This window comes from Canis lupus, chromosome 8, assembly GCF_003254725.2.
Source record: "Canis lupus dingo isolate Sandy chromosome 8, ASM325472v2, whole genome shotgun sequence".
NCBI classification, from domain to species: domain Eukaryota; kingdom Metazoa; phylum Chordata; class Mammalia; order Carnivora; family Canidae; genus Canis; species Canis lupus.
In genome coordinates this window covers 15877175-15902563 of record NC_064250.1, presented here as the reverse complement: position 1 = coordinate 15902563, position 25389 = coordinate 15877175, and the positions used below count along the sequence as shown (strand labels likewise).

Below are 25389 nucleotides of genomic sequence, written 5' to 3'. Positions count from 1 at the left end.
TTTTTTTCTTTCAGTGTGGCCACTTTTTACTAACTACAAAAGGTAACGATATATCATAAAATCAGAAACAGAATGAACACCTACCCAAAGTATTAATGTACCACCACTCAAAATTCAGAAAATACGTTGTTTTCATGTACACATACACGAAATAAAATAATACCATAACAGAAGGGTGCTGTATCTGTGTTTAAAGAAGGGGTTGTTGGCAAACACCACAGCTCACTTCTGCTGAAATGTACACAACTGATATATGCAGCACAGAAAGCTGGCACCAAGGGCTTACAACCTTAATTTGCCTGTAAGAAGGAACAGAGATTTACCTTCAGAGCACGTTCTTGATTGTTTTCAGCAGTCAGATGTCTCATGTTGTTTGCTGAAGTCTGGTTCTGCTCTTTCAGATGATGAAGCTCCTGCTCTAGCCGTTTGCACTGCCACAGGGGAAGAATCCCATTAAGTAAAGGAGTTATAGCATTTTTTTTCAAACAAGCCACATGAATTAATGTAAATAATACCAGTGCATTCTCTAAGAGACAAGGTATCTTTTGCAACAAGAATAGTAAGTTAAAAAGTAATGATGAATATGAACAAAATAATATTGTTTATAGTGGCCTGGCAATTCAATGGCAATTTTGTCTTTTATTAATCTAAATATTATCATAAAATTAGAAAAATACTTGTTTTTTCACAAAGTTAAGATCAAACTACATTGAAAAATGTTTTCTTCACTGATCGAACAGTTTTTATTATATATCTTTTGGCTGAATAAAAAGCATGCTTCTAAAAATCAAATGGGGTTCTAAGTAAACCACAATACGATATTCTGTGATGCATTTTTATTAAGTTTTTAAAAAACAATTATCATAAATATACAGTAAGAGGTTTTACGGATATTAGAAACATCTAAAGAAACAATTCTGTAAGGAAAAAAGAATAACTATAGAGTGCTACAAGGTTTGGAAACAAGTGTTTTTAATTTCTATTTTGACTAAACCTTATTTTTAAGTAAAACAAGTGATAACATATTGAAATGACATTCTGACCTACTGGGAATACATGAAAATATATTTTAAAAATTATAAATAAAAGCTTAAGTGGGCATCTATGTTGAAAAATAATTGAAGTGCCATGCCATTTGAATATAAGATCTTCACATAAATATAGCAAACATTTTACACAATAATTGTATAGGATATAAAGTGATGTGCTGTAAATCAGAACAATATGAAGCTATATAGGGGGTTAGCTAAAGGAATATAGCACTAAACCCATCTCAGGAAAAAGTTAAAAATTAACTTTTTTTTTTTTTTCCTAATTCACCTATTTTTAAATTAGAATATTTAAGGATTGCCTGGCTGGCTCAGTTGGATAGAGCATGCAACTTCTGATCTTGGGGTCATGAATTTCAGTCCCATGTTGGATACAGAGATTATGTTAAAAAAAGAAACCCAAAACCCAAAAACTAAAAACATTAGCATATATAAGTAACAACCAATAAGGAAATACACATACTGATTCAAGACCTAGAAAAAAATTAATTCTAGATTATTTGACAATTGGCTAGTATTCCTAATGTGTTAAAAGTGATTATTACAATATAACCCACATACAGTCATAAATCAAATGGGCATCTGACATTGATTTCTTTTACCTATGACCTGTATAATATTCTTGACTCCATAACAGTACTTCTCCTGCTTGAATTATATACAAACCCATTTAAATGAAAAAGCCTAATAAAACTTAGATAATGACGTTTTACAAATAAAACATTGAGTATACATTCCTCATGCATATACAATTATAAAATCAAAATACATTCATAAATTAAGTTAAATAATAATCACAAAGTCAAGACTTTAAAATATTAATTTAATTTAGCAGATAAAGTTTTGTTGAAATTAAGTTCTGTAAATACAACTGACTGATACAGTGGCAGAGCATTTCAGGTTGCCATGTCTATTCCAACGTGTGTTGTGACAACTTAATACACCTATCTCATTGTAAAAAATTATTTGAGCAAAACTTTTGTGACATGACATCATTTGGCCTTTATCTGGAAGGGACATGTGACTTATGAATTATACTCTATAGCTATCCCTTTTAGCCTATAACAATTCAAGTATTTGGTCACAAATGCAACCAAAATACAGATGTGTTTTATGAAGACACAAGTCATAAAAATGAGTAAGACATAGCGGTGAGCATCACAATCTAGCAGAAATGTTCTTTATTAGAATTATCCTCTACATTTTCAAGTAATTTTAATACAGGATTATTACATATTAAGTACTTAAATGGAATGACTGAACATGACCTATGAGGTTACAAAGGGGGGGCGTAGATAATTTTGGCTATGGGATAAAGGATGTTTCATGGAGCCGATGATATCTGAGTTGGGCTTATTTGGAGAATATGATTTTATAAGCTGAAAGAGTAGAAGGAGGAAGAATACAGGAGAAAACGTAGAAACATTAAGGGCTATCTAGAGAGAGTGAGAAATCATGGTCACAAGTTGTCTGACCCCCTATTTTTTGTGTTCCTAAGTAAACTAGAAATAACCCAAGGATAGAGACTTCTTTCTTATCTATATGATCCAAAAAATGTGGAATAGTATAGCCAAAAGAGAAGTGTGCCTTAAGAACAATAAAGCTATTTTTGAACCTGTGGGCATTTATCCACATTGCATCCTTAGGCTCAGTTTTCATGGCCATGAAGTACAAAAGGCCCAGGGACTTGACTTCTCTTCTTTATAAATTAAAAATAGTGTTTAAAGTCAATTCAATCATTTGCAGTGTGAAATTGTTAGTAAACACAAATTCAAAACAAAGAGGAAAGTTATGATATTTATGAGATCACTGGAATTTGAAAACTAATCAGATGTTTCACAATATTCTTTAATTGATAATATTTTTGTTGTGATGATACTTTTGTTATGTTTAAGTAAAAGTTGGTATCTTTTAGATAGAAAGGCAATAAAATTTAAAGATGAAAAGGATTATTATGTCTGGTAAATTTCCTTCACAATAACATGAGAAGGAATAAATGAATGGGGGAAATAGATAAAAATGCTGGACAGTTGTAGCAGGGTACAAGTATCTTAGGGGCTCAGAGATTCTATGGGTTTCTAAGTTCACTGATAAGAAGAAGATGATTAAATTTTTCTGTATAAACAGAACAATTTCCACAATGTGAGTGAACTAAACATATAAAACATAAAAACTGATGGTAAATTTTTAAAGACTTAATTTGGCCTATATTTAATACAAGGTCTATTTTCAGCAGTAATTTCCTCTCACCTGTTATTATTGTAAATTCTGAAGAATTATATCAAGCAGACAATACATTGTTATGGTTGTTTTACATTATATGTGAACTTTCTGAAAGATTAACATGCCCTAAGTTTTTAACAAAAAAGTTCTCTAATATTGTGTAAGTTTTTAACAGCTGCCATTTCTCCCTCTGTGCAATCTGTTTTCAGTCACAGATCATTGTGATCACATACAATCAAATGTCTTCCCCCTTGGATACGATACAATTCTTTCCTTTGCAGACAAAAAATAATACCAGACTCTTCCAGTCAAAACAGAAACTACACTTTGGTGTCAATGTGAATTATGTACTTTGAACTGCAGATGTTTGGAAGCACTTAGGATTATATAAATAAGTTTTTATTCTTCTTTATTTAGAAGAATCTTTAAAAATCACTTTATTTTAGATTTAAAAACAACAACTAGAATGCTTTTCTCACACTGCAATAACATGGAATAAAGAGTTTTCAAATTCAAAGAGTAACTTGTTTCTTCAAAGCCCTGGAAAAATATCAATAACTTGGTTTAACTGAATAGTAAAACAATACTTAGAGGTTTAAAAATACCAATGATTAAAAAAGAAAAACAATAATTATGTGAACAAGTGTCTAAAACTACATACACTGTAGCTGATATGGTGTATATACACACACACATAAACACATAGAAAACATAGTTATTCAGCAAATATTCATTGATCATCCACTAGACAATATACCAGCAACATGCCAGGCAATGATATGTTTCTACAGATTTATATATATATTTATCTCAATTACATATATACATTTCAGAAATACCATAAGAAAGTAAATAACCAGGGATTTAATAATCAATATAATAATTTATATCTTTTTTTTTAAAGTAAGTTCCACACCCAGTAGGGAGCCCAACACAGGGCTTGAACTCACTACCCTGAGATCAAGACCTGAGCTGAAATCAAGAATTGGACACTTAATCCACTGAAACACCCAGGTGCCCCCATACTCATTTTAAACTACTGAATTATTCAAAAGCAGATTAAAGAAACATTTTAAATCACAAAGTAAAAGGATTAGTAAACATGACAATTATTTTTAAAGGTATCAACACACATACAGGTATTTATTTAGTATGCAGTTATTAAAATACCATTTTTGTAATACTGTTTATTATAGGAGTTGTTTTCATAAAGAGCTGTGCATTTGAAAAATCATGGTTTGTATCTCTATTTCAGAATAAAGGTTAATACACAGACTATTAATGATAATCAATCAACTCTTAGTGAAAATAGTATATGTCAGGTCCTGTTTGAAGTACTTTACATGTGTTATACAGTAAATCATCATGTGGACCCTATGAGTTAGATATTATTAATAATAAAATAGAGGTAGAAGCAGAAAGTAATAACTTCTTTAAAGTCATGCAACTAATAAGAAGGATTCAATTTTATGCAGTGTAATTCAATTTATCACAAAAATGTATACTGTTACACACACATGTACATTAGCAAAAGGAATGGAAACAGGACTACAGAAAAAGTTAATGATGATGATATTCTGAGGCACCTGGGTGGGTCAGTGGTTGAGCGTCTGCTTTCAGCTCAGGTCATGACCCTGGGATGGAGTCCAGCATCAGACTCCCTGCAGGGAGCCTGCTTCTCCCTCTGCCTATGTCTCTGCTTCTCTCTCTGTGTCTCTCATGAATAAATATATAAAATCTTAAAAAAAATGATGACATTTTAAAATCTGAACTTTGAGCAATTAGAGATAGAGGTTCCATTCATTCTAAGGGTTCCATTAGAAGGGATAATTTTTAAAGTAGTACATAGATCTGAAATAAGAAAATACATAGATCAGAATGGAATATGGATTAGCTAGTATATAGAATTATCATCTTTTAACTCAGTTCATTCATACCCAATGAGTGCATTGTTTGCAGGTTGCATCTCAGAGCTCATAAATATTTCAGAGAGCTATTTCCAGACCACATCTCTGATCACACTAAGTCCTACCTACCCTATCTTGGTATCATTTATTGGCTCTCTCATTGCCTCCAGAATTAAAACTAAGTTTTGAAAATAACAGCAGCATTTCATGATCCAGACCCATTTCATATTTTTCATTCCTCCCCAATTGCATACTTTGCTCTGATTTGGACATGCTAAATTATCCATCTGCTTGGCACTGTCCCTCACATCCACTTATGATCTTGAGGCAAACCTAGTACCTGGTTCACTGAAGCTATCTAATACAGGTTTATTAAATAAGTATCATGAATTTCATTTAAAGAAATGTTATTTTTTTCATATTAATTTCCTTTAAAAATTAAAGGCATATGACCAAACAATATTTAGGTATTCATATACCTACAAGCATAGAGCATAAAAATATTTGAAAAATCTGAAAAAAGTATATGAAAAATAACTAATTTCCAAAATAGATTTGCAAAACAGTACTATTTATGTTTCCCAGGATGAAAAACTGTAAATGTAAACAATGCCTATTTAATGATATACCTTTCAATTAACTCCCAATTAAGAAGTACAAACTCTACATCTTTAAAAAGCTTGGTATACAGTAGCAATACAGTAATATTAGTGGGGCCATAATAAGGAAAGAAGAGTATTAAGACAGCAAGATTTTAGATAGGAAAAATAGGGTTCCAAAGCCAGAGGAGAGAAGACATAGAAGTAGAAAAAAACCATATCAAGGCAAATGAGAAGATTTTTACCATACCTCATAAGCCAAACCATTGCACAGGTCTTATTTTAGGTGAAGTTTATATAGAGTGAAATGCAGAGATTCCGAGTGTATACTTGACTGATTTTGCAACAAACAAAAAAAAGGAAGTTAGACAACCTTCTTTACACATACAGAAAAACTAACTTAAACTTGATCACCGAACTAAGTATAAAAGCCAAAAATATGAAAATCATAGGGGAAAACATCTTAGGAGTAAAAATTTATCTTAGGAAAGAAAGCTTAGGAGTAAATCTTAGTGATGGTGGGTTAAGCATAACCTTCTAAGGATTCAAGTGACATTAAATAAAAAATATAAAATGGGCTTCATCACAATAAAAAACTTCTGTGTGCCATATGACATCATTGAGAAAGTGAAAAATTTTACAAATGATATGTGATAAAAAGCCTGTATGTAAAATATATAAAGAACTGTTACAACTCAATAATACAAAGAATAAACATATAACTAAACAATGGGCAAAGGATCAGAATACAAATATTTCTCTAAAGAACACATACAAATGACTAACAAACACAAGAAAAGATAAGACCTCATTAACCATCGGGAAAATGCAAATCAAAACCACAATGATTGTGATTTCTGCAAGAGGCTGGACTAAGAAGCTCCAGGCCCAAGTTCCCCAATGGAAATAAAAAGTAACCAACATATGAATCAAACCTTTGTGGGAATTCTAGAAATGAGTTAAGGATTAGCAGTAACCAAATGAACCTCCAACCGAGAAAAAGACAATGCTCATACTGGTAGAGAGTTTTGTGGCATTTTACTTGCCCTTCCTGGAACTGTCTCCCTGGCACATCACAGTGATTTCAGTTGGGTGGAGGCTATCCAATTCCTAGCTCCTTCCTTGGATGAAGCAAAAAGGGGGACTTTTTTCAAACATTCTGTTCTATCTATAGGCTGCCCAAAGGATATGTTTGTGCCTTGTCTGATGTGGACCGCTAATGGGGACAAAGGCACAGTTTGGATATTGGGTTGGAAGTTGCTGAAAGCAGTAGTGGGTACCATGGCTAATGAAAGCTATAGGAGAACTACAGAGCCTCTGATGTCTAGAGTCAAGAAACTATTAGTAAAAGACTGCAGCAGATATCCAAGGTCCTGCAAAGAAGTAAGTGTGAGACTCTAAGGGAAATTAAAGACATTTAAAGCAAACAAGTATGGAGAAGAGTTGGTAAAAAAGCATACATAGGCTCAGGGAAGATACAGCTCCAAAAAAAGTACCAAGAAAAACTTGAGCCATCACACCACTCTGATTAGTCAAAGTCCTCTGTATAGAGCCAGTCCACAAAGACTGGGAGATGTGGATATTTATTCTGATGCCCAATTTTCCACAACAAAAAATCAGAGGCATACAGAGAAAGAAAATCATGGCCTATTTGAAGGAACAAAATAAATCCTCAGAAACCAATCCTAAAGAAACACAGGCCTTAAACTTACTGGAAAAAGACTTTGAAGTGTGCTCAATGAGATAGAGGTGAAAATAAACAAAAATTAAACAAGATGAGGACAGCAATTTATGATCAAAATGAGGATATAAAGAAATTAACACAATTATCTAAAAAAATGAGACATTCTGGAGCTGAAAAACACAGTATTTGAATTGAAAAATTCATTAGAAGGGTTCAACATCAGACTCAGACAGAATTAAGAAATCAGTGAACCTAAACAAAGTTAACTTGAAATTACTGTCTGAGCAGCAAAAAGAAAAAATAATAAAGAAAAGTGACCTAAGGGATTTATGTTGCCATCAAGTGGACTAATATACACATTATGGATTCAAAGAAAGTGAAGACAGAAAGGAGCAGAGAGTTCATTTGAAAAAATAATGGCTGAAAACTTCCCAAATTTGAGAAAATATAGGATATAAAAATATAAGAAATTTAACAAACTCCAAGTAGGACAAGTCTAGCAAGGCCCATACTAAGATACATTATAATCAAGTCATTGAAAGTGAAAAACAAATTGAATCGTGGAAGCATCAAGAGAAAAACAACTCTTCAGGTACAAGGGATCCTTAATAAGATTTCCAGCAGATTAGTCAGGAGAAACCTTGCAGGCCAGAAAGCAATGGGATGATGTATTTGAATTGCTGAATGGGGAAAAAAAACTAAACTAAACTAAACAAAAAACCCTCAATACCCCCTTAAATAAGAATTCCATACTGGCAAAAATGTCTGTCAAAGATGAGGACAATATTAAGACATTCTCAGATAAACAAACCCAAGGGATTTTATTAACATTAAACCTGCCCTAACAAGAAATGCTAAAAGGAGTCCTTCAGGACGAAATGAAAGGACACCAGACAGTAAACAAAAAGCCACGTGAAATTTTAAAGTTCTTCAGTAAAGGTAAATATATGGACAAGAACAAAAATCGGTATTATTTTAAGTTTGGTTGACAAACCTACTTTTTATTCTTCTATAGAATTTAAAGACAAAAGCTTAAAAATAATTATAACTATGTTAATTAGTACATGATATATAAAAATGTAATTTGTAACAACATAAAGTGGGGAGGCAGAGCTGTAAAAGAGTATACTTTCTATGTGATTGAAGGTGTCAATTTAAAATAAACTGCTATAACTTTTAGGATAGTTTATATAATCCCCTGGCAAACTACAAAGGAAGTATCTATAAAATTATACACAAAAAGAATGAAAAGCAAATGAAAGCAAATCACTATAGAAATATCAACTGAAAACAAAGGCAGGTTGGTAAGGGAGGAAACAGAGATTGAAGACATTGTAAGTCCTATAGAGAACAAGGAACAAAATAGCAACAGTATGTCCCTATCTATCAGTAATTACTTTAAAGGTAACTGAACTAAATTCCTGAATCAAAAGACATACATGGGCAGAATGAATTAAAATAACAAAACAAAACAGATCCAACTATGTGTGGTCTGCAAGAGACTCACTTTCCATCTAAGGACATACAAAGGTTTAAAGTGAACAGACAGAAAAAAGATATTAATGCAAATAAGAGCCAAAAAAGAGCAGGAGGGCTATAATAACATTAGGCAAAGATTTAAGTCAAAAATTGTTACAAAAAAGGACACTTTATACTGATAAAAGGGTCAATTCACTAATAAGACATAACAAAGTTTTTACATCTGCTGATTTCAAAACTCACACAAAGCAACAACAATCAAAAGAATGTGGTACTGGCATAAAGACAGACATGTGGACCATAGAACAGAATAGAAAGTCCAGGAATAAAACACTGTATATATGGTCAAATAATTTATCATAAGAGGGTAAAGACCATTCCCTGAAGGAAAGGACAGTTATTTTTTTTCAAGAAATGATACTGGGAAGACTGGGTCATCTCATGGAAAACAATGAGGTTCAACACTTACACTATATACAAAACTTAACTCAAAATGGAGCAAATACCTAAATAAAACTAAGAGCTAAAATTACACAATTCTTAAACAAAAATATGAGGGAAAGGCTTCATGACATTAAGTTTGTCAGTAATTCCTGGATATGATATCAAAAACACAGGCAACAAAAGACAAAATAGATAAATTGGACTATATAAAAATTAAAAATATTGTGTATCAAAGAACACAAACAACAGACTAGACCAAATGAAAATATCAGTAAATCATCTATTTAATAAGAGGTTAACATGTAGAATATATCAAGGACTCCTATAACTCAAAAATAAAAAATATACTTGATTAATAAATGTGCAAATATTATGAACAGACATTTCTCCACAGAAGATCATACAAATGGTCAATATACATATATAGTAATATATATATATGTAAAAATATTTGCCTTCAGTAATCATTACAGAAATTCCGACCAAAACCACAATAAGATACTATCTCACACTCATTAGATTGGCTATTATAAAACAAACAGAAAATAACAAGTTTTGCTGAGGATGTGGAGAAACAGGAAGCCTTGTATACTGTTCATAAGAATATAAAGTGGTGCAGCCATTGTGGATAACAGTCCTGTAGTTCCTCAAAAAAGTGAAAACATAATTATCATATGACGCAGCAATTCCACTTTTGGGTATACGCTCAAAAGAAAAATATCTCAAGATATATTTGTACCTACTTGTTCCTACCAGCATTTCCACAATAACCATAGGCAGAGATAACTGAAGTGTCCACTGATGGATAAACACAATGTGGTATATATTATCAATGAAATATTGTTCAGCTTTAAAACGGAAGGAAATACTGACTCATCCTACAACACTGACATTACATTAAGTGAAATAAGCCAGAACAAAAGACAAAATGGTAGCTCATCAAAATGTCACACATAAGAGGGGATGCCTTGGGTGGCTTCGGTGGTTGACCATCTACCTTCCACTCAGGGCATGATCCTGGGCCCCAGGTCTGAGTCTGGAATCGGGCTTCCAGCAGGGAGTCTGCTTCTCCCTCTACCTGTGTCTCTGCCTGTGTCTGCGTCTCTCATGAATAAATAAGTAAAATCTTTAAAAAAAACTAAAAATGTCACACATAAGAATTACCACATGATCCAAAAATTCCACTGCCACGTATATGCCCAAAAGAAAAGTAAATATATATCCACACAAAAACTTATAAATGGATGTTCATGGTATCATTACAATAACCACAAAGTAGAAACAACTCAAACGTCTATCAACTGACCAATGAATAAAACAAAATGTGGCATATCCATATAATTATTATTTGGCAAAAGTATCAATTTGGCAATAAAAGTACTAATACATGTTACCACATAGATGAACTTTAAATAAATTTAAAGTGAAAGAAGCTACTCACAAAAACCACTTCTACGATGCCATTATATAAAATGTCCAGAATAGGCATGCTATCTATTGGGACAGATGGCAGATTACTAGTTGCACAGGCCTGGGGGAGGAGTATTTCTGGGGGAATGAATAGGAGTGACTACTAGTGGGTACAAGGTTTCTTTTGCAATTAAAATATTCTAAAATTGTGGGAATGCACAACTCTACAAAACAATAAAAAGTACTGAACTGTATAGTAAATGTGTGAATGGCATGTGAATCTCAATAAAGCCATTAAAATGCAAAAAAACCTCACCTGTGATTATATATGAGTAGGTCTATTTCTGGGCTCTCTACACTGTCCCATTGATTTGTATATGCACAAGACTCAGTTTTGATTATTGTAGTTTTTAGGTCTTGAAATCAGGTAGTATGAATGCTCTAAATTCTGATTTCACAAAACTATATTGAGTACTATACATCATTTGTATTTACATTAGATTTTTAAAACTGGGTTGTTGATTTTTTTTTTTTTTTTTTTTTTTGACTGGGAAAATAGTTTTACTTTCTTCAGGGGTGTAGACAGAAGTCTTGTCTCAGAACTTCTGGAATTGCTTCTTTGTGCCAGCAGCTTTCGCGACTTTGAGCACGTTGAAACGCACAGTCTTGCTCAAGGGCCGTCACTCACCTACTGTGACAATGTCGCCGATCTGGACATCCCTGAAGCAAGGAGACAAGTGCACCTACGTGTTCTTGTGGCGTTTCTCAAAGCGGTTGTACTTTCGGATGTAGTGGAGATAGTCTCCGCGGATGACAATAGTCCTCTGCATCTTCATTTTGGTCACCACACCAGACCAAAATCCGGCCTCGGATGGAGACATTGCCAGAAAAGGGGCATTTTTTGTCAATATAGGTGCCCTCAATGGCCTTCTTGGGCGTCTTGAAGCCCAGGCTGATGTTTTTGTAGTACCGCGGGAGCTTCGCCTTGCCAGTTTCTCCAAGCAGGACCCTCTTATTTTGAAAGATGGTTGGCTGCTTTTGGTAGGCACGCCCGGTCTGAATGTCTGGCATCTTCCCGGCAGCCTGGAAAAAGGCTGGGTTGTTGATTTAAAAGTCTTATAACCTAGATGAAATGGACAGATCTTGAAAAAACTTTTCAAAACTTATACAAGAATAGAAATACTGAATAAATAATTTTGGTCTAAGTTGTGTTAATTAGCAAATTTGTCCATTTCATCTAAGTCATCAAATGCATTAGCATGAAATTATCCATACTACTGTTATCTTTTAATAAATGTGGAATTTGTACTCTTTCATTCATTCTTGATATTACTAATTTGGGTTTTCTTGTTCAGTTTTCTAAAAGTTTTTATAAAAGTTCCAGTTAGTTAACATACAGGGCAATATTAGCTTCAGCTGCAAAATTTGGTGATTTAATACTTAATGATTACAACACTTGGTAATCATCAGAAGTGCACTCCTTTATCCCCATCACCTATTTAACACCCCCACAACCTCTTCTCCTGTTTGTTCTCTATCATTAAGAGTCTGTTTCTCGGTTTACCTCCTCTCCTTTTCCCTATGCTCATTTGTTTTGTTTCTGAGATTCCACATATGAGCGAAGTCACATGGTATTTGTCTTTCTCTGACTTATTTCCTTGTTCAGTTTTACCAGGGCTCATACATTTGACTACCTTCATAAAAAACTCACCTTTGACTTACTTTTCTCTATTGTCTTTCTTTTATATTTATCTCTGCACTTTATATTTTATTGTTCTATTTTTTTTAGTTTGCTCATCTTTTCATCCTTAAGATGGAAATTTAATTAATTGATTATGGATGTTTCTTCTTCCTAATGTAAACATCTAAAATGATATAAACATCTCTGGAAGACTGCTTTAGCTGTATCTCACAAATATTGATACATATTATCTCATAATTTTAAATTTGTAGTATTTTTCTAATTTCCTTTTCTCTACTTGGACTAGTTAAAAGGGCACTATTTCATTTCCAAATACTTAAGATATTCTAGATCTTATTTTTAATTTATTTCATTCCCTCGTGAAAAGGAAATACACTCTTTATGATTTTAATCTTTGCAAATTTATCACGAAATAGTTCAAGGTCCAGTGCAGCATATAGTTTTTACTTTTCCTTAAGAATTTGAGAATGTATATTCTGCAGGTTTTATTTTTATTTATTTAAGATTTATTCATTCATTTGAGAGATAGACAGTGAGCAGAAGAAAGTGCAGAGGGAGTTGGAGAGAATCTCAAGGAGACTTTCTAGGGCGCCTTGCTTAGAGCTCAGTCTCACAACCCTGAGATCATGAAGTGAGCTGAAATCAAGAGTGGAACAGTTAATTGACTGAGCCATCCAGGCACCCCTACATTTATTGATTGTTTTATATATATATTTTTTAATATTTTATTTATTTATTTAGGATAGTCACAGAGAGAGAGAGAGAGAGGCAGAGACACAGGCAGAGGGAGAAGCAGGCTCGATGCACCGGGAGCCCGATGTAGGATTCGATCCGGGGTCTCCAGGATCGCGCCCTGGGCCAAAGGCAGGCGCCAAACCGCTGCGCCACCCAGGGATCCCTGATTGTTTTATATTTTAGGCAGATCAAAGTGAATAAAAAGTTAAGCCTTCCACAATATTAATGATTTTGTCTAGACCTATTATAACAGTAGTGGTATTTCCAACTGTGATTGCCAAATGGTATAGTTCTTCTTTTAGTTGTTAGTTTTTGCTTCCTGTATTTTGAAGTTGCTATTATGTACATAAATATTTAGGTTTGTTGTTTTCCAAATGAAATGTCCCTCTATCTCTGGTGATACTATGATTTTAAGCCTACTTCATCTGATACTAATACAGGCACAGCACCTTTCTCATGTTCTAGTTTGTATTTCTTTGCATCCCTTTACTTCCATTTATCTGTATGTGTTTCAAATATATTACTTACAAACTGTATAAAATTGGGTCCTGACCATTTGTTGCCTTTAATGTGTCACAATATCTATTTTTAATTGGAGTACTTAGTTTATTTTCTTACAATTGTTTATATGGTTGGATTTAGGTTTACAAAATTATGTGTTGTTTAGATTCTGTTGTTCTTCTTTCCTACTTTCTTTGGGTTAATCAAATATACTTTAGTATTTCATTTCAATCCTTATATTGCTTTTTCAGATGACATTTTATATCTTCTTGTGGTTGGTCCAGGAATTAATAAATCATATATCCTCAGTTTGTAAAAGTTTCCTTAGAGTTAATGTTTTACCACTTCATTTAAAATGTAAGAACTAACCAACAGTGAAATTCCATTTGTTTTGCCCTTTCTTGTCATAACTATTAAATTTTAAGCAAACTGTTATATAAATAAGAGAAGATAAAAAAAGATAGCTTTTCTATTTCCCACTTTTGAGCCTCTTCATTCATTTCTGTAGTTAAATTTTCTATTGGATGTCATTTCCACTGAATTGGAAAAACTCACTTTAGTAGTGTATTTATGTAGTACACATCTACTAGAGTTCAACTGTTTCATCTTTCACTTATCTGTGAAATAGTTTTACTACATTTGAATTTTTGAAGAATATTTTCAGGGCGGCCCAGGTGGCTCAGCGGTTTAGAGCCGCCTTCAGCCCAGGCTGTGACCCTGGGGTCCAGGGATGGAGTCCCACATCAGGCTCCCTGCATGGAGCCTGCTTCTCCCACTGCCTCCTCTCTCTCTCTCTCTCTGTGTGTCTTTCACAAATAAATAAATAAAATCTTTTTAAAAAAGAATATTTTATATATATATAAAATATATATATATAAAAACATATGTGTTTTCTTTATATATACATATATATATATTTCCGGGTTGACAGTATTTTTTTTTATTACATTCCTTTAAAGTTTTTGGCTATTGTCTCCTCACATTCATTATTTCTGATAGGAAGTCAGTCATCATTCACAGAAATGTACCAAATATGTATCAGTTCCCATCCTTTTAGGTGCTTTCAAGATTTTTCTCATTATATTGTTTTTCATTAATTTGATTCTAATGAACTTGGGTGGAATCTTCTTTGTATTTATTCTTCCTGGTGTACACTGAACTTCTTGATCTATTAGCTTTTTTGTTTTTAAATTAATTTATTTTAAAGAGGGGGGAGGGAGAGAGGGAGTGCCCATGTGCACAAGCACATAAGTGGGAGGGGAGAGGGTGAGGGAGACAGAACCTTAAGCAGACTCTGTGCTAAGTGCAGAACTTGACCCAGAGCTTGATCTAACTACCATGAAACCACGACCCGAGCTGAAACCAAGAGTTGCACACTGAACCAACTGCACCACCCTGGTGCTCCTATAAGCTCGTTTTTACCAAATTTTTAAAGCCTTCAGAATTTTTTTTCAAATATTTATTCCGCCTCACTTTTCTCTCTTCTTTAAGTACTCCAATTGCACTTCTGTTAGACTGCTTGATATTGTTTCACAGATCATTAAGGTTGTGTTATTTTTTTTTTTTAATTTTTTCCTCTTTACTTCAGGTTGGGTAATTTCTATTAATTGGTCTTCAAGTTCACTAACCTTTTATTGTACAGTCTAAACCACTATATTTGTCCACCAAATTTTTCACTTCAGATGTTGCAATTTTTACAATTAGGTTCTTTCTAGAGTTTGTTTCCTTGATGATATTTCCCACCAGTTCACTCATTAGGATCATCTTTCCTTTCAGTCTTTGAAGAAATATAAAGTGGATATTTTAAAGTACTTTGCAATTTCCAACAGATTGAATTATCTCAAGATTTGCTTCTGTTGACTACATCTTCTCTGGGTTATGGCTCACATTTATCTGCCTCTAGTATTTTTAGTTATATGCTAGACATTGTGGATGGTCCATGGTAAGACACCTAACATATGCAGTTACCTCTCATTTAAATCATCTGCAGGGCAGCCCAGGTGGCCCAGCAGTTTAGTGCCGTCTTCAGCCCAGGGCCTAATCCTGGAGTCTCGGGATCAAGTCCCATGTCAGGCTCCCTGAATGGAGCCTGCTTCTCCCTCTACCTGTGTCTCTGCCTCTGTGTGTGTGTCTCATGAATAAATAAATAAAGTCTTTAAAAAAATCATCTGCAAACTTCAGGTGCTTCAAATACCTAGACTTTTTAAAAAAATATTTTACTTACTTGTGAGAGACACAAAGAGAGAGGTAGAGACATAGGTAGAGCCACCCAAGCATCCCTCAAATACATAGAACTAAGTTTCTTCTTTAATGCAGCAAGACCACTACTCTGCTTGAGCTTTACCTTACTGAGTCAGGAAGAGTGACTGTAGGCATAATGCCAGGGGAACCACTGAGTTCACTCTCTGAATTCCTGTGCAGCCTGTTGTTCAGATATTTTTTCCAATTATATAATTGTTTTTTGACACATGGCAAGATTAGTAATATTTTGTCCCAGCAAGAAGCTTCTATGGTTTTTCAAGACAAAAAAAGCAATCTTTTGTTTCCTACTGAGAGAAAAGCAGCTCTAATACAGAAGCTGAATGATAAGTTTCATTTATTTGAAACTGACTTAACCCCAATGAAAAATTTTTCCTTTCAAATTTCCTGTAACTTCCAATATATCTTTTCTAATATTTGTAAACTTAAATTTCTAGAACAGAAAATGAAATTATGTCTCCAAATTCCTAAACACTTCCCTGGCAGTGAAATTTTCTTCCAGGGTGTGCCACAATATTAGTGATAATAAATTATGAGGAGGGACGCCTGGGTGGCTCAGCAGTTGAGCATCTGCCTTTGGCTCAGGCATGATCCTGGGGTCCGGGATTGAGTCCTGCATCGGGCTACTTGTGGGGAATCTGCTTCTCCCTCTGCTTGTGTCTCTGCCTTTCTTTCTGTGTCTCTCATGAATAAATAAAATCTTTAAAAAATAAATTATGGAGGGAGGGAGGGACGGGCAAGATGGCGGAAGAGTAGGGTCTCCAAATCACCTGTCTCCGCCAAATGACCTAGAAAACCTTCAAATTATCCTGAAAATCTATGAATTCGGCCTGAGAATTAAAGAGAGAACACCTGGAATGCTACAGTGAGAAGAGTTTGCGCTTCTATCAAGGTAGGAAGACGGGGAAAAAGAAATAAAGAAACAAAAGGCCTCCAAGGGGGAGGGGCCCGCGAGGAGCCGGGCTGAGGCCGGGGCGAGTGTCCCCAGGACAGGAGAGCCCCGTCCCGGAGGAGCAGGAGCTGCACCGACCTTCCCGGGCGGAAAGGGGCTCGCGGGGAGGTGGAGCAGGACCCAGGAGGGCGGGGATGCCCTCGGGCTCCCCGGGACACTAACAGACACCTGCGCCCGGGAGAGTGCGCCGAGCTCCCTAAGGGCTGCAGCGCGCACCGCGGGACCCGGCGGGACCCGGAGCAGCTCGGAGGGGCTTGGGCGGCGGCCCCGCGGACGGGGCTGCGCGGCCCGGAGGCAGCTCGGAGGGGCTCGGGGGGAGGAAGAGGCTCCGTGCAGAGGGGGCTGCGTGATTCCAGGAGCAGCTGGGGGGGTGGGGGGGGGCTCGGGCAGCGGCTCCGCGGAGGGGGCTGCGGCCGGGGAGCGGAAATCCAACAGCGCAGGCCCTGGAGCACAGGGCGCCGGGACACAGCCCAGGATCCGGCCTCCCCCGGGACAGGCAGAGGCCGGGAGGGCCCAGGACAGCAAGGACGCTCCTGGCCCAGCTGAGCAGATCAGCGGCCCCGCCCCGGAGCCTCCAGGCCCTGCAAACGGAGAGCTCCGGAGTTCCTGCTGGAGCTGAATCCAGGTTTCCAGAGCTGGCCCTGCCACTGGGGCTGTTGCTCCTGGGGCCTCACGGGGTAAACAACCCCCACTGAGCCCTGCACCAGGCGGGGGGCAGAGCAGCTCCCCCAACTGCTAACACCTGAAAATCAGCACAACAGGCCCCTCCCCCAGAAGACCAGCTAGACGGACAACTTCCAGGAGAAGCCAAGGGACTTAAAGTACACAGAATCAGAAGATACTCCCCCGTGGTTCTTTTTGTTTTTTGTTTTGTTTTGCTTTTTGATTTGTTTCCTTCCCCCACCCCCCTTTTTTCTCCTTTCTTTCTTTTTCTTTCTCTTTTTCTTTTTTCGTTTTTTTTCTTCCTTTTTTTCTTTCTCTTTTCTTTCCTTCTTTCTCTCCTCTCTTTTTCTCCTTTTCCCAATACAACTTGCTTTTGGCCACTCTGCACTGAGCAAAATGACTAGAAGGAAAACCTCAACTCAAAAGAAAGAATCAGAAACAGTCCTCTCTCCCACAGAGTTACAAAATCTGGATTACAATTCAATGTCAGAAAACCAATTCAGAAGCACTATTATACAGCTACTGGTGGCTCTAGAAAAAAGCATAAAGGACTCAAGAGACTTCATGACTGCAGAATTTAGAGCTAATCAGGCAGAAATTAAAAATCAATTGAATGAGATGCAATCCAAACTAGAAGTCCTAACGACGAGGGTTAACGAGGTGGAAGAACGAGTGAGTGACATAGAAGACAAGTTGATAGCAAAGAGGGAAACTGAGGAAAAAAGAGACAAACAATTAAAAGACCATGAAGACAGATTAATGGAAATAAACGACAGCCTGAGGAAGAAAAACCTACGTTTAATTGGTGTTCCCGAGGGCGCCGAAAGGGACAGAGGGCCAGAATATGTATTTGAACAAATTCTAGCTGAAAACTTTCCTAATCTGGGAAGGGAAACAGGCATTCAGATCCAGGAAATAGAGAGATCCCCCCCTAAAATCAATAAAAACCTTTCAACACCTCGACATTTAATAGTGAAGCTTGCAAATTCCAAAGATAAAGAGAAGATCCTTAAAGCAGCAAGAGACAAGAAATCCCTGACTTTTATGGGGAGGAGTATTAGGATAACAGCAGACCTCTCCACAGAGACCTGGCAGGCCAGAAAGGGCTGGCAGGATATATTCAGGGTCCTAAATGAAAAGAACATGCAACCAAGAATACTTTATCCAGCAAGGCTCTCATTCAAAATGGAAGGAGAGATAAAGAGCTTCCAAGACAGGCAGCAACTGAAAGAATATGTGACCTCCAAACCAGCTCTGCAAGAAATTTTAAGGGGGACTCTTAAAATTCCCCTTTAAGAAGAAGTTCAGTGGAACATTCCACAAAAACAAGGACTGAATAGATATCATGGTGACACTAAACTCATATCTCTCAATAGTAACTCTGAATGTGAACGGGCTTAATGACCCCATCAAAAGGCGCAGGGTTTCAGACTGGATAAAAAAGCAGGACCCATCTATTTGCTGTCTACAAGAGACTCATTTTAGACAGAAGGACACCTACAGCCTGAAAATAAAAGGTTGGAGAACCATTTACCATTCGAATGGTCCTCAAAAGAAAGCAGGGGTAGCCATCCTTATATCAGATAAACTAAAATTTACCCCGAAGACTGTAGTGAGAGATGAAGAGGGACACTATATCATACTTAAAGGATCTATTCAACAAGAGGACTTAACAATCCTCAATATATATGCCCCGAATATGGGAGCTGCCAAATATATAAATCAATTATTAACCAAAGTGAAGAAATACTTAGATAATAATACACTTATACTTGGTGACTTCAATCTAGCTCTTTCTATACTCGATAGGTCTTCTAAGCACAACATCTCCAAAGAAACGAGAGCTTTAAATGATACACTGGACCAGATGGATTTCACAGATATCTACAGAACTTTACATCCAAACTCAACTGAATACGCATTCTTCTCAAGTGCACATGGAACTTTCTCCAGAATAGACCAGATATTGGGTCACAAATCGGGTCTGAACCGATACCAAAAGATTGGGATCGTCCCCTGCATATTCTCAGACCATAATGCCTTGCAATTAGAACTAAATCACAACAAGAAGTTTGGAAGGACCTCAAACACGTGGAGGTTAAGGACCATCCTGCTAAAAGATGAAAGGGTCAACCAGGAAATTAAGGAAGAATTAAAAAGATTCATGGAAACTAATAGAAAGAAGATACAACCGTTCAAAATCTTTGGGATGCAGCAAAAGCAGTCCTAAGGGGGAAATACATCGCAATACAAGCATCCATTCAAAAACTGGAAAGAACTCAAATACAAAAGCTAACCTTACACATAAAGGAGCTAGAGAAAAAACAGCAGATTGACCCCACGCCCAGCTGAAGAAGAGAGTTAATAAAGATTTGAGCAGAACTCAACGAAATCGAGACCAGAAGAACTGTGGAACAGATCAACAGAACCAGGAGTTGGTTCTTTGAAAGAATTAATAAGATAGATAAACCATTAGCCAGCCTTATTAAAAAGAAGAGAGAGAAGACTCAAATTAATGAAATCATGAATGAGAAAGGAGAGATCACTACCAACACCAAGGAAGTACAAACGATTTTAAAAACATATTATGAACAGCTATACGCCAATAAATTAGGCAATCCAGAATTAATGGACGCATTCCTGGAAAGTCACAAACTACCAAAACTGGAACAGGAAGAAATAGAAAACCTTAACAGGCCAATAACCAGGGAGGAAATTGAAGCAGTCATCAAAAACCTCCCAAGACACAAGAGTCCAGGGTCAGATGGCTTCCCAGGGGAATTTTATCAAACATTTAAAGAAGAAACCATACCTATTCTCCTAAAGCTGTTTGGAAAGATAGAAAGAGATGGAGTACTTCCAAATTCGTTCTATGAGGCCAGCATCACCTTAATTCCAAAACCAGACAAAGACCCCACCAAAAAGGAGAATTACAGACCAATATCCCTGATGAACATGGATGCAAAAATTCTCAACAAGATACTGGCCAATAGGATCCAATAGTACATTAAGAAAATTATTCACCATGACCAAGTAGGATTTATCCCCGGGACACAAGGCTGGTTCAACACCCGTAAAACAATCAATGTGATTCATCATATCAACAAGAGAAAAACCAGTACCATATGATCCTCTCATTAGATGCAGAGAAAGCATTTGACAAAATACAGCATCCATTTCTGATCAAAACTCTTCAGAGTGTAGGGATAGAGGAAACATTCCTCAACATCTTAATAGCCATCTATGAAAAGCCCACAGCAAATATCATTCTCAATGGGGACGCACTGGGAGCCTTTCCCCTAAGATCAGGAACAAGACAGGGATGTCCACTCTCACCACTGCTATTCAACATAGTACTGGAAGTCCTAGCCTCAGCAATCAGACAACAAAAAGACATTAAAGGCATTCAAATTGGCAAAGAAGAAGTCAAACTCTCCCTCTTCACCGATGACATGATACTCTACATAGAAAACCCAAAAGTAAAAAAAAAAAGAAAAAAGAAAAAAGAAAACCCAAAAGTCTCCACCCCAAGATTGCTAGAACTCATACAGCAATTCGGTAGCGTGGCCGGATACAAAATCAATGCCCAGAAATCAGTGGCATTTCTATACACTAACAATGAGACTGAAGAAAGAGAAATTAAGGAGTCAATCCCATTTACAATTGCACCCAAAAGCATAAGATACCTAGGAATAAACCTCACCAAAGATGTAAAGGATCTATACCCTCAAAACTATAGAACACTTCTGAAAGAAATTGAGGAAGACACAAAGAGATGGAAAAAGATTCCATGCTCATGGATTGGCAGAATTAATATTGTGAAAATGTCAATGTTACCCAGGGCAATATACACGTTTAATGCAATCCCTATCAAAATACCATGGACTTTCTTCAGAGAGTTAGAACAAATTATTTTAAGATTTGTGTGGAATCAGAAAAGACCCCGGATAGCCAGGGGAATTTTCAAAAAGAAAACCATATCTGGGGGCATCACAATGCCAGATTTCGGGTTGTACTACAAAGCTGTAGTCATCAAGACAGTGTGGTACTGGCACAAAAACAGACACATAGATCAGTGGAACAGAATAGAGAACCCAGAAGTGGACCCTGAACTTTATGGTCAACTAATATTCGGTAAAGGAGGAAAGACTATCCATTGGAAGACAGTCTCTTCAATAAATGGTGCTGGGAAAATTGGACATCCACATGCAGAAGAATGAAACTAGACCACTCTCTTGCACCATACACAAAGATAAACTCAAAATGGATGAAAGATCTAAATGTGAGACCAGATTCCATCAAAATCCTAGAGAAGAACACAGGCAACACCCTTTTTGAACTCGGCCATAGTAACTTCTTGCAAGATACATCCACGAAGGCAAAAGAAACAAAAGCAAAAATGAACTATTGGGACTTCATCAAGATAAGAAGCTTTTGCACAGCAAAAGATACAGTCAACAAAACTAAAGGACAACCTACAGAATGGGAGAAGATATTTGCAAATGACATATCAGATAAAGGGCTAGTTTCCAAGATCTATAAAGAACTTATTAAACTCAACACCAAAGAAACAAAGAATCCAATCATGAAATGGGCAAAAGACATGAACAGAAATCTCACAGAGGAAGACATAGACATGGCCAACACGCACTTGAGAAAATGCTCTGCATCACTTGCCATCAGGGAAATACAAATCAAAACCACAATGAGATACCACCTCACACCAGTGAGAATGGGGAACATTAACAAGGCAGGAAACAACAAATGTTGGAGAGGATGCGGAGAAAAGGGAACCCTCTTACACTGTTGGTGGGAATGTGAACTGGTGCAGCCACTCTGGAAAACTGTGTGGAGGTTCCTCAAAGAGTTAAAAATAGACCTGCCCTACGACCCAGCAATTGCACTGTTGGGGATTTACCCCAAAGATACAAATGCAATGAAACGCCGGGACACCTGCACCCCGATGTTTATAGCAGGAATGGCCACGATAGCCAAACTGTGGAAGGAGCCTCGGTGTCCAACGAAAGAGAAATGGATAAAGAAGATGTGGTTTATGTATACAATGGAATATTACTCAGCTATTAGAAATGACAAATACCCACCATTTGCTTCAATGTGGATGGAACTGGAGGGTATTATGCTGAGTGAAGTCAGTCAGTTGGAGAAGGACATACATTATATGTTCTCATTCATTTGGGGAATATAAATAATAGTGAAAGGGAATATAAGGGAAGGGAGAAGAAATGTGTGGGAAATATCAGAAAGGGAGACAGAACGTAAAGACTGCTAACTCTGGGAAACGAACTAGGGGTGGTAGAAGGGGAGGAGGGCGGGGGGTGGGAGTGAATGGGTGACGGGCACTGAGGGTTATTCTGTATGTTAGTAAATAGAACACCAATAAAAAATAAATTTAAAAAATAAATAAATAAATAAATAAATAAATAAATAAATAATGAGGAAATTAAAAGTAAATTAGCAATAGTGTTTAATTACATAGCATCTAACAACTAAGGACTGCTAACCTATCAGATGTAGTTAGTCTAACAAAGAGTTATTAAAACACCATTTTCAGATTTTAATTATAACACATTTAGAAACAGTTCCTAAGATTTGAGCTTGTAATAACACAAAGAACTAGAGAGCTTAAAAAACTCAATGTTTCATTTATATCAGTTCCATTTTAGCCTTTTAAATGCAACTAACGCTTCCCTGAACACAAAACACATTCAACACTAACTTGTCACTTATCACCCCTCTCTGATTTCTCCTTCCTAGCATCTCAGCTAATTCTCTAGCCATGTATTATGGCACCTTGTTCTGGGAGCAAAAGAAGGGAAGGTTAAGATGATAAATCCAAGGAAGTAACCTAAATAGACTGCCAAAAAAAAAAAAAAAAAAGTAGGGCCTCAAATAAACGCCACCATAGTCCCTTGATTTCAGCAATAGCTATTGTTCTGGAAAGAGGTATGCCCACATCTTCTCTGGATCTCAATATGCTAGGGTCTAACAAAAACAATGATAATCTGAACACCAGGATTATCTCACATCTAATGTATAACCTGTTAATTACAAATTATATGAATTAATAATTTTACTCAGTAAATTAAAGTTGAATTATAAATATGTTTGTATAAAATTTAAGAATACTTAGTAGTTTCCAGATGATCAGGATGGTCACTGAAAGTCTTAAATAGATCTGAGATTACACCATTCTAGGAGTTTAAAACTTGGAATTTATTAGGAACACTTCCTCTTCAATTTTATAATAAAGGTCCTATAGCTGTTCTACATTTTTGCTTTGATATGAATTATATCAGAAAAGCACTGAATTTCTGTAGTTTAATGTAGTTTGGGAAGTAACTAAAATCTATAAGAATATTTTATAACTAAAATAATTAATATAAAATTATAAAATTACCACATAAAAGAGTGTCTTATTTAAGCTTATTTATTTTCTTTAATCTCTTCAGTGCTATGAAGATATTTATTTCTAAGATGATGACTTTACTTCTCTAGCTAATGCCACTGCTAGGATGTGGTATTTTGATCCTTTTTGTACAGTTATAACCTTGTAATGCCAAACCCTGTAGTTAGCTAATAGTCAGGAAAACAAAATTCAGTAAATAATACCATTGTAATGAGTTGGTTCTTAAGTAAACTTCAATGGATTTTCTCAAAATCCATAAACAAACAACAGTATAACCTAAATGTTAAGTTGGCAGTTATTGCACAAAAGGACAGGGATGCTTCTTATACTATTGTAAAACACAAAGCAGAGTTCAGGAAATAGTAGTCACTGGATGATAGCCACAGTTTAATAGTTTATTAAGCTCTTTTTCAGTTATTGCATTCCTAGAATTACAGGTGCCTCTTGGCTTGCAATCTTTGTTTGCTGTTATAAATGTTGTAATCTCACTAGAGCTGTCAATTACTTAAGTGTTCATTCTTAATATTCTTGTATAAAATGCATTGCTCAAACATTTTAAAATCCTAACAGAAGCCGCTCCAACTTCTAAGATTACAACAGGAGAAAAATGAAAAACTTGTATGACAAATAAAACTATCAACAACTTGAATATTCTTTTGATAAATAAGGCTTTAATTACCTTTGAATATGTAAATATGATAACTAGTGTTCTCCATAGGAAACCAGTAAATACCTGTGGACTGATTTATTAAATATTGTAACAAAAGTTTTGGAAACTTGGGACATTTCTCAGGACACTTCCTAGTTTTTCAGTGAAGTCAATCAATTACATCCATTTTTTTTCTTTTAATGTATAAATGTGCTTTTAATTGTTTTTACTGATGTGTATATGCAAGGCTACGGATATTATCCAAAAGCAGTGATTAGATTAAGAACAATCTCAGTGAAAAACGGTCTACTAGGTCAACTCGCTAAAATCAATGAGAACTCTTACTTTCCTGTTGGTTTAGCTCTCTTAGCTATCCTCCTTGTAGTTCTGATATCTGTGGCCCTGGGAGGTACTTTCTCATTACCACGATACTTCCATTACAATTTTAAACTTAATCCCTTTATTATCTCAGTTCAATATAAAACCCACCCCACTTCCAGTGATGCTTCTCTCGGAACCCTCCTTAGTAGAGTGTATACCTTTTTTTTTTTTTTTTTTTTACATACTGTTACTTCAGAGGCAAGAGGAAGAGACTTACATTTTCCTGGTTGCCAACCATCATTTCCAGCCTACTAATCCATTAAACAATCCTTTCAATTTTTAAAATTTCTGTTATCCATTTAGAATGTGTGATCCAGGGGCTAGT

The 25389-nt window shown here is 36.0% G+C and overlaps 1 protein-coding gene and 1 pseudogene across 20 annotated transcripts in view; both read right to left on the bottom strand.

Annotated features, from left to right (window-relative positions):
• The window catches only part of MIPOL1 (mirror-image polydactyly 1), a 326942-nt gene that overhangs the window by 167384 nt on the left and 134169 nt on the right, over positions 1-25389 (bottom strand). For 19 of the 20 annotated variants that reach the window (XM_025443782.3, XM_025443777.3, XM_025443771.3 and 16 more), the window contains one exon: positions 324-431. The exons of the other annotated variant lie outside the window; for it this stretch is intronic. In XM_025443782.3, the coding sequence (XP_025299567.1) occupies positions 324-431 (108 nt within the window). The remainder of the gene's footprint in view (positions 1-323; positions 432-25389) is intronic. 20 annotated transcript variants of the gene reach the window in all.
• LOC118355477 (40S ribosomal protein S11-like) lies at positions 11311-11866 on the bottom strand (annotated as a pseudogene).